At 46.6% G+C, this 10,804-nt stretch overlaps 1 protein-coding gene across 3 annotated transcripts in view; it reads left to right on the top strand.

Moving 5' to 3' along the window:
• Positions 1 to 421: 421 nt before the first annotated feature.
• The window catches only part of PARD3B (par-3 family cell polarity regulator beta), a 1,039,317-nt gene continuing 1,028,934 nt past the window's right edge, over positions 422 to 10,804 (top strand). For all 3 annotated transcript variants that reach the window (XM_060152240.1, XM_060152239.1, XM_060152238.1), the window contains exon 1: positions 422 to 856. In XM_060152240.1, the coding sequence (XP_060008223.1) occupies positions 737 to 856 (120 nt within the window). In that variant the 5' untranslated portion in view covers positions 422 to 736. The remainder of the gene's footprint in view (positions 857 to 10,804) is intronic.

Here is a 10,804-nt window from a genome sequence, read left to right as displayed (position 1 = left end):
AGCTCTGAGGTCCCGTTACAATTCCCTAGAGCTCCATGTGTGTGCGGGAGGGACAGAGTCAGGGAGAGACCGAGGGAGGGGACGAAGTCTCCGGGCTCCGGTTACCGCCCCGAACGGCCCCCGCCCCGAACCGCCGAGTGCACTGCGCGGCCCGGGGAGCGCCGCGGCCCCTTTAAGAGCCGGGCCCAGGCTGGCCCTGGGGCCGCGGGAGCCCAGAGTGAGGCGCGCCGCAGAGGAGTTGGGAGCCGGCGCAAAAGTTTCCTCCCAACTCCGGCCCCGCGAGCCGCCGCCGCCGCCCACTCCAGCCCGCGGCCTGAGGCCGGCCCCGCCGCCGCCGCCGCCAGGGCCAGGGCCAGGGCCAGGGCCAGGGCCAGGGCCGGGCCGGGCCGGCAGTTTCGCTTTGGCGGGCAGGGAGCAGCCGCCTGGGCCGGGCCCGCGCCGGAGCAGGAGCGGTAGGAGCAGCCGGGCCCCTGGACCGCGGCTTCCCCGGCCCCCCGCCACCTGGGAGGTAGCCCTCCCCGCTGCCGCCTCCCCTCCGATTCGCGCCCGCCGGCGGCCGCCTGCCCAGGTCGAAGGGGCTCTGCTGCGAGCCCCCGGCCCTGAGGGGCGCCGCGTAGAGGCGCCCCGGGGTCTCTGTGCTCGCCCGCGCCCGGCGGCCCCCGAGAGTGGGGCCGCGCCGGCCGGCCCAGACACCTGTTCGGCCCGGCCCAGCCCGGCGTGGTCGCCGGGGGCCAGGATGAAAGTGACCGTGTGCTTCGGCAGGACCGGCATCGTGGTGCCCTGCAAGGAGGGCCAGCTGCACGTCCGGGAGCTCACGCAGCAGGCGCTGCAGCGGTACCTGAAGACCCGGGAGAAGGTGGGCGCGGCGCGGGGAGCGCGCGGGAGGGGCGGAGGAGGGGGCGCGGCTGCGAGCGGGCTCCCCGGGAGCGCTCCGCGGCCTCGGCACCTGCCAGGTGCCCCGAGGACAGGGTGGCGACGCTTGGGGGACGCAGAGCACCTGGGCGACCTGATTTTTCACGACCTGTGGCCGCAACTTCTGGATGTTGCTAATATAACTGACCTGGGCGTTTATGGGCCTTGCTTGTCCAAGGGTGGCCTGGGTACCGCAGCATGAGAATCACTCGGGGGCTCGTTAGAAAGGCACCATCTGGTGACCCAGTCCAAGCCCACGGCTTCAGAGTCTGCTTTTCAACAAGCTCCCAGGTGATTGCACTGGCCACTGAAGTTTGACAAGCACTGCTTTAGAAGTTGTTTGAGCGAACAGATCTCAAGGGAACGCTTGAAGGTGCTGCTAACCTCAGGTGTGAATTTTGACCTGCTAAGGCCCGCCCTACGTCTACTCTTTGGGTTAGAAAGTTGATTGGTTCAAGTATCAGATACTCGGAAGTTATAACTGATGGAGCCCTTGTAATTTCAGCCCGTGAGCTGGCTTCCCTCAGTGACTAAGGCAGGAGCTCAGGTGGAAGGATGTTGTGTGCTTACACCAACCAGTCTGCACTTTGCTATTTTTACTTTAACACCACACAGTCTATCAACATTTACTAAGTGTGTGGGCTGTGTCAGGTCCCGGGTGACTATTGAAATGATGACAAAGAGTGTCCCCAGCTCTGTCCCTGAAGTCAGGAGCAAGTGAAAATTAAGTGGAACTCTGGAAGAGTGTTTTTAAGTGTGCAATACACGCTTAAATGTTCAGAAGACCTAGCTGGCCTCTGGAACTCGTATTTTTGGGTAACATGCTGGGCCTCTGTTTCTTCTTTAATGGAAATTTTAAATGAAGGCATCCAAGAGCATCTTTTTATTTTTTTGAATCCTCAAATGGGATATCTTGTTTGCCCCAAATCCTCCTCAAACAGGACAAGTCATAAACTCTTGCTTTAGAGGCCAATGATTCTCTTAATATTTGTTCTCGTGCTGTGAGAACTGTCGAAATGGTGAGTTGGCCAGTTTCGAGAATGGAAAGATGTAATTTCTTTTAATGTCTTTTAGGTTATGCAAGGCATAAAAGTAATTGTGTTTCTTCTAAATATATAGTTGAGGCTTTTAAGAAAATCTCTTGCACCTCTGTGCCTCCACTAAGAATTATTATATAGGAAAAAATTCCACCCTGGATAAATGTGTACGTTGCCTTGAACAGCCAAGAGTTGGAGAAGAGCATAGTGAATGATCTGTTAATGTCTAAAATATAATCTCAGAAGCTGGACTCTTTACTAATGGAATTGAGGCAGAGAGAGAAAATAATCAAAGTGGCCTGTATGACTATATGAGTATCTACCCAATGGTTTTTCTTCCATTGTTACAGTAGTGTGCTGATTATATTGTGTAATTCAGTTGAAAACTGAGGTTTACACAAGTAACCAGTTGTCCTTGAAATCATATTTCCCTAAAGTAAGCTAGGGTTAAACCTAACAGTGTTATTCTAGGCAAATTATTAAAGTAGATCTCATTGAAGGATTGGTTTATTGAGATGATAAACTTATTTTTAATTATTATTAAAAATAATTTATCTCTAAAACTTTGTATATTTAGAAGTTTAATACTTGGAGCTGTCCAAGTAATAGAAGTAAGCTATAAGCTTATAAATAACACATGGGGAACTAACTATATGATATTTAATGCATTGTAATTTGATCTTAAAAGGTGTTAAAAAGCTATTGATATTCTGGACTGAAAGTATAATTTATAATATCACATATCCCATAATATAATTATATTGATCAGTTTACTGTTATTACCAGACATTACATTTTTCTGTGTTTACATTTATATATTAGTGAATGTGACATTTAAAGGCCACCTGCAACTTAAAAATTCTCCCTCCCTTCTTCGGCTTTTAAAATCTCAATTTAATAACTGGCAAGTGATGTTTTTCCTTCCCAAAATATTCCTCTCTCATAGTTTCATTTTAAATAGCATTGTAATCATAACAAGGCTTAACTAATATTAAATGGTATTCCTAATGGAACTAAAATGTCAAGAAATACTCTGATAAATTCCATGCTTTTATCCATTGAATTTAGAAAATGATGGGAAAAGACCAGAAATGTCAAAATTCAATTTGGAAAACAGTTTGGCATAAATTCAATGTCTTTAAATAGGTGAAAGGTTTAAAAGGCTTGTTTCCCTGGACAGCAAGGTTTTAAGCTCTTACTCAGTAGTAATAACACAACAACAAACATGAATTGTGCTTACTTGGTGCAGGCACTGTTCTAGGTGCCTTACATATATTAAATGACTGACTCCATGAGCTAGGTACTAATATCCCCATTTTACAGGTGGGGGAAAAAGAAACACAGAAATATGACTAGTGCATGGTGGAATTGGGATTTGAACCCAGGAACTATGTCTCCAGGTCCTTAATCTCAGTCATTAATACACAGGCTAGTAGGTCATTATCAGTGTAATTTATCTAATTTATTTCTTTAGAGTTTGTTTTAAAAAGACGATTCCATCTACAAACTGCTGCAGTAACCTATCAACCTAATGATAGCAGTTGTGTTTCTTGCAAAGGGATGAGACATCCACAAACTCCTCTTGATTTTATCTTTTACAGTATAGGTCTCTATGTTATAGGGAGAAGTCTAATTTCTGTGACAAGTATTGCAGGATTTGCATCAAGTATGTAGGATCTTCCTCAGTCTAATTACAAATGGAAAAATTGGGTAAGATCTCTGAGATATACAGGTAGAGGGGTAAGGAGGTAAAGAAACAAGTTTAGCGGGAACATGAATGTAAATTAAGCCCGTTTCTTCCGGGGCCCTGAATAATTTAGATGGGAGAAAGGCAGATGTCAAGATTGAGGATAGAGTTGGGGTTTGTACACTTTGAAAGGTAAGTGAAGCCCAAGGAAGCCATTCTGGAGTTTGTGGGCAGCAGCAGAGAAGTAGCCACCTCCAACTGAGAAGAAACAAAGGAAACTGGTATTTGTGGAATGTGGGGAGCCAGCTGAATCAGCATCAGATAAGGCCAGAAGTAGGTAAGATGCTGAAGAGACGGAGGGAGCTTTGGGGAAGGCTTTAATTATGTTCCGAAATCTGGGACTTTGAGGTTCCTGTGGCCTCTCCCTCCCTGCCATTTGATGAACTCTACTGGTGAGGTGAATTGACCAAGGGGCAAGAATTATGGGGTGGCTTGTCTTTGGATCCTGGTAGTTTGTCATTGTCCAAGACTCTAAATCCAATTCAGTTAAGTAGTTAGTGGAGAGGAGATGGTCTTAAGTAGTCAAGGTGGGGATCATTGAGTAATTAGTTAATCATCAGAATTACGTGTCACAGGTGAATGGGTAATTGAGCCATATCCTGCAGGGCTCTCAACCCTGGCTGATCATTAGTTACCTCTAATTTTAACATTTAACATTTTAAATAATACAAATGCCTGAGTCCCTTTCTCTAAGATCCTCATTCAGTGGGTTTGGAGTGGAGCCTGGGCATAGGTATTCAAAAAAAAAAAAAAATGCCCAGCCAGGGTTGAGAGCCACTAACCTACTACCACTAATCTTTTGGTATCACCGAACTAATTTGATTTTTAAACTCATTTGATGGCAGGTACTATGTCTTAGACACCTACGGACCAACCTGTTATTAGCAGCTGTCTTTCCACTCCTACCCTGAATGAATTCTCACAGCAGGTGCTCAAATAACTTATTAAATTGAACATTCATTTTATATGTAAGTAAATAAGGGAAAGATTTGTTTAGTAACAAAAGTGTAAATGAGTGTATAGTGTGTGTGTGTGAGTTCAGGAGTTGAATGAGATAATATGAACGTTGAGTTCATGGGGTAGTGGGTATGATGGAATTTTTAAGAAGATTTGCGGATCTGTATGTATGAGGATAGTTTTTTTTCTTTAAGTAAAGAAACATCTGATTGACTTTCAAAATGAATCTCCTCTGTATTCAGATATTTGGAATAATTTGTTTGTTTTGCAAGTTGAGATCAGCTTCCTGGATCTGAATGAAGATAAGAGCAATTATCTTTATTGATGAATTGTGAGATCAATCTAAGAATCTGTGCAGTAATGAGAATCTGGTATGATATTGTATGGGACTAACCTGGAGGAATAAATTAGAATTCTTGAATTCCTGAATTTTTCAGCTTTGGATGTCTCGTTTCCAGATTTTAAGTTTCCTGTGCGCATAAGCTAGATGTATACCACACTGGATTCCCAGAATGCTTTTCAGTTTATTGGGCACTGACTGACTAGAGTGCTTTATTTCCTATTCAGTTCTCTCCTCTCCCAATGTGTGGACTAGATATTCTTTCCAGCATGTGGGTAGGATTGACTCACCATAACAAGGCACATGTTTCTAACTTGGTTTTGGTTCTGTTACTTGACTTGCATTGAGCAGCCTCTGAGTTTGCAAACACAGGGCTCCTGGGGCCTGCTATGACCCACAGACATGTTTTTTAAGTTCTGCTCAGTGTTATATTTTGACTTAGTTGCCATGTTTAAATATTTTGAGATTTCATGGAAAAATCCAGAGTTCTGTCTTCTTTTAGGGAAAAAACAACCGGAAGCTCTGAGAATACTGGGCTTTACTTTCCCACATGGCAACCATCAGCTGGAGCTGAGGACACCTCTTTAGAAGGAATAATTATGCTCTAGTCTCCATTATTACCTTTCCCAATAGCTGAGTGTAAGTTATTCTCCAGCTAAAATGCTCTCAACAAGATTATTAAGATCTGACAGCTAAAACCCATGGTTACTTTTCAGTCCTTATTTTTGATGATATCTCATCTTTTGAAACTCTCTTTACCCATGAGCTTTCCAGGATTTTTTTTTTTTTGCGGTACGCGGGCCTCCCACTGCTGTGGCCCCTCCCGTTGAGGAGCACAGGCTCTGGATGCGCAGGCTCAGTGGCCATGGCTCACGGGCCCAGCCGCTCTGCGGCATGTAGGATCCTCCCGAACCGGGGCACAAACCCATGTCCCCTGCATTGGCAGGCAGACTCTCAACCACTGCGCCACCAGGGAAGCCCCTCCGGGATTTTTAAACATGTCTTTCTCTTCTGTGTCTTTGCAGGTGCTCTCAATACTGTTTCCTTGTGTGCTGGCGCCTCAGGGTTCTGGCCTTTCTTTCAGTCGGATCTCATCCATTCCATGGCTTCAGCTACCCTCAAGCACACACCTCTAGCCTTGTACTTGCTATAGAACTCAATATCCACCAGCCTGTGGACTTCACCTCCTTGATGTCCCACGTACAGTTCGAGCCCAGCCTGTTCTCCGTATATCTGCTTCTCCCCATTCTCGTGTAGCCTGTTCCTCCATTTCTATTGCCACCATTCACCTGGTTATCTAATCCAGAAACCTGGAAATCCTTCATTCCTTGATGACCTCTCATCCTCCATATTCTACCACTTGTCTAGTTGGTCAGAAAGTTCCTTTGATGCTTCCACATGCTGTCTCTTTGATCTGCTTCCTCTTTTCTGCACCAAACCTTGCGTTTCGCATTCCTACCATGGGGAACTGCAGCAGACCAGTACCTGGCCTTTCTGCCTTTCCTAGCTCCCAACTCTTCCAAACTGTTCTCCATTGAGGACTTTACAGCTGCAAATCTGATCATGTCTGGAGTATTGCTGGGAATATTTGAATGGCTCTACATTGCTTTTAGGTGAAAACCCACTTTGCTTACCGGTCCAGTATCTTCTCTATTCCTTTGTACCCTTTAAATTCGTACATGCAACATAGTATTCTGTCACATTTTCCCCCACCCCAGGTAAATCCTGCTCATCTTTTGGGATGAGTCTCCAGTTGCCTCTTCTCTAGGAATTCCCTCCCTCCCTTTCCTTGTCACCATCACTTGGGGGGCCACATTCTTGTTTTCCTAGAGCTCCCTATGCTGTGCTTTCGTTTTGAAAACTACATCTTACATTATACTGTCTATTGGTCAGGGTCTAGCAACTTAATAGACAGCCCCCGAAGGACAGTGGTTTATCCCAGCAAAGGGTTCTCTTTCTGGGTGGGAGGTGCGGGCTCTGACCCATACAACCAGCTGCCCACTGTTCCTTTTGGCTTTGGCATTTTCTGCAGATCCCCTGCACTGTGTTAACTGATGAACAAAGAGAGTATGGAGGATGCCACAGGAGGCGTGGGGTCTGGCCTGGAAGTGGCAGACATCACTTTTGTGTCAGCACTCTACTGGTGAGACTGGCCATGTGCACCGTCTAGATGCAGTGGCCTGGGAAAGTAGTCCGCTTGGACATAGGAGAGCGACTAGCTGGGCTCTGCCACATAATGCAATCATCTTGCCTCCCTTACTCTACTGTGGACTATTCAAGAACAAAGAATGAGTCTTATTTATTTTCCTATCCCCATTTTTAGCACAGTACTTGATATATAGTATGTATACCAGAGAGGCTCGTTAAATTATATCAAATTTCACATCGTTTTCTTTCATAAAAATGAAAATGACCTTGTATTCAACACAATGTTTTGTAAGTTTGAAATCTTTAAATGTGGTGTAGTTTTAAAAAGAAAGTCTAAATGCGACTTTTCTCTTGATTATCTTCCAGTACCTCATCACATCCACGTGTGCTGTAGGCAGTAGTTTAGTGGTCCGTTATATCTGCCACACTGATTGTCTTTAATAGCAACTTCAAATTCTGACACTTTGTAGAGTTTTGAGACTGAGTGCTTGGCAGTTCTGGATTGTCAGTGAAGGAACATCATATGTTTTTGTTTCATGAAGATTTGTGCCATGCTGTCCCATACATTTGAACAATGTTTGATTTTCAGCATTTTATTCATTAATTTCATGTGGATTTTAAAAATGATTGTGGACTATCTCAACTTGGGTGGATCCGTTATTTTTTAATTTTTATTCTTTATTTTTTTTTTTTGCGGTACGCGGGCCTCTCACTGTTGTGGCCTCTCCCGTTGCGGAGCACAGGCTCCGGACGTTCAGGCTCAGCAGCCATGGCTCACGGGCCCAGCCGCTCCGCGGCATGTGGGATCTTCTCAGACCGGGGCACGGACCCGTGTCCCCTGCATCGGCAGGCGGACTCCCAACCACTGCGCCACCAGCGAAGCCCGGATCCGTTATTTTTGAAAGGCACTGTATCTGCATCTTGGGGCTGCCGAATGAGGTCTGCCTCCCATCTCGGGGCCCCACTGTTCTTTTGATTGACGGACTCTCGCTCTTTGGGTTGCAATGAGATGGAATTGTGGGATACCAAGAGGACAGGATGTTTAAAAAGGTTTCACTCTAAAGTTAGTCTCTATCAGATGCAGTGCCAAGTATCATCCAGGTAAATATGCCCCGTCCTGCGCCTGTCCTCTGCCTCAGATGAGGCTCTTAAACTCATCAGGTGGTCCTGGGCCCTGGAGGAGGAGCTGGTGGGGCATCAGTTGGTGATGGAGGCAGATAACAGAAGAGATGTCTGCAACTTTTTGGCTAAACCACTCTCAGCAAGACCAGAGAACCACACTGGCAGGGGAAATGATCAGACCCATTCTGTTGCTTCATGTGAGGCAGAAGTTAAGGGTGTGTGGGGAGCTCTGGTGATAGACTTCTGAAACCTTTTTAGGGAGACTTAGAGCAAGTCTCGCTACTGTTCTTTATTTGTAGACACGAACCCTAGAAAGAGTAACCTCTAAGCAAAGATGGGCTTCTGACAAGGGATGTCTAGACATAATTTGTACTCCTCCCTGTTTATAGATAGGTGGCCTGTTTTGGGGAAGGGATGTGGAGAGAGTGGGGTACCTGACTTAAGAATGATGGGTAATGACTGCAACCTCTTACTTGAAAAAGTATGTCGCGTATTCAGCGAGGCCTCAGTCAGAGCCCCCAGTAGTGGATGCTTTGCCACGGTTGCTTTTAACAATCCAAATGTCACTTCAGAGAAGATTTTACGGAGTGACATTGGGTCAAGCATTGTGTTTTGTGCTGGAGATATAGCATAAAATAAGGCATAGTCCCTGCTCCATCAGTTTTACAGACTAAAAGGGCAGAGAAAAGAATGTAAATAAGCAACACAGTGTGGTAGAGCGGCCCTGGGGTGGTGGACAGAGGGAGTGGTTGACTTTGACTTTGGAGCGGGGAGAGATGGGGAAGTCATGCCAGTTTCACTGGGAATTATACCTGGGCAGGGAATGGACATCTGCAGGGCAGTAAGGGTGGGGAGGGTACTGGGGAGACAGCGGGGGAGAGAGAAGCAGTCTGCCTCTGACTGAAGGTGTACCAGGTTTCCGGGGGGTGTGGGAAGAGAATGGCATTATGGAAAGTTTCCTCAGGCTGACTGTGGGAGGGAAGGGGAGGAAGGAGGCTGTAACGGGGAGGCTGGGTCCAGGCCAGGAGGCCTTCACTATGACTGCCTTAAGAGCATGAGGACCCAGTGAGGCGCTCCGGGTGGGGTGGTGATAGTGTTTGGTTTTCTTTTCTCTGTCGATTATCCTGGAGGATGGAGACAAAGGGAGCTGGGACTGGAGGTGGAGAACTGGTCCACGCCCTGGCTGTGGAAGTGGAGGTTAGACATATTGAAGCAGAAGAGGAAATGGGCTTGGAAACCTCAGGGACCAAGAAATGAGACTTAGGAGCTGACCCTCTGTGGCAAGGGAAGTATGGGTGGAAATGAGGGAGAGGGAGCCGCCTGAGGCTTCCCTGTTCACCATTAATGGACAGTTCAGTGACTCCACCTGCATTCCAGGCATTGCGGCCTGGGGATCCGGAGACCAGTGGGACACGGTCTGTGCCCTCCAGGAGCCCCGTAGGTGGGGGTAGGAGAGGTGGGAGGCTGAGCGTGGACGGGAGTTGTTTGAGGGCCCAGCTGAGATCATAAATCATGAGTTCATAAAAGCGCCAGTCTTTTGCATCAGCGTTTTGACGTTGGATTAGAGCCTTGATTCAAGATTGGGATTGAGGGCAGATGTGGAAAAAATGTGGCGTCCAGAAATAAAAGTGGTCAGACTGAGTTGATGACGGTGTGAACTATATTGATGGCTTCCAGACTTTTGTGATGGAGTCACAGTGGCTGAAAGCCCTCTGTCTGCCCCTCCAGACCCACGCCTGGGACCTGGGAGGCTGAGCAGTGTAAACTCTCCTGCTATCTGCTGTCTAGTTGAGGTCAGCCACGGGAGAGGTCCCAGCGTGAGGCAGCTCCCTTCTTGCCAGGTCATTGTGGGTTGGCGGCTTCCCGTTACCAAAGGACACAGCTCCCATCAGGCAGCCCTCCCTGCGTGCCTCTCTCCGCTGTATTGCATCCACTCCTTTCCCTGGCCCCTTGGGTACCAGGTGATGGCAAGGCCTCAGTACTTAGGAGTGCTATCCCTTAATGTTTTCCCTTAACCCTGGGCAAACCTTTATAAATAGTTTCTTTATTAAACTTCTAAGTGCCTAATTTGAGCGAACCATCTGTTTCCTGCCAGGACACGGACTGATAAATACAGCAGTAATGGTTTTTCCTTTATGACCCAGTACCCACAACACATGTATTCAAATGAAATAAGTTTCAGGAGGATGCTTACCCTTATTATAAATGATGCCCTCTTATTTTTTATTCTATTGTTTTTTAAAAAATGTAGTTGGGAGATACTGAATTGATTTCACTGCCCACTAACGGGTTAGGGACCATAGTTAGAAAACCACTGGGGCTACCTGATGTTTAGGGAGTCCTGGATGGATCATCAAGTCAGATGACTCTAGAAATCTCCACAGGGTCCCATTGTTTTTCTGGGTTGAGATAAAGTGTGAGGCTGAAGATAAATTCCTAACATCAGGTATGTGTTAAAAGGGTTTAAATTACAGTCTGTGGGCTTTAATGCCAAGTATCTCATACAGATAAGATTTATAAGATCTTGACACTTGTGAATGG

Source organism: Lagenorhynchus albirostris, chromosome 6 (assembly GCF_949774975.1).
Source record: "Lagenorhynchus albirostris chromosome 6, mLagAlb1.1, whole genome shotgun sequence".
Classification (NCBI taxonomy): domain Eukaryota; kingdom Metazoa; phylum Chordata; class Mammalia; order Artiodactyla; family Delphinidae; genus Lagenorhynchus; species Lagenorhynchus albirostris.
The sequence above is the reverse complement of the archived record's forward strand: the minus strand, read 5'-3'. Positions and strand labels throughout refer to the sequence as shown.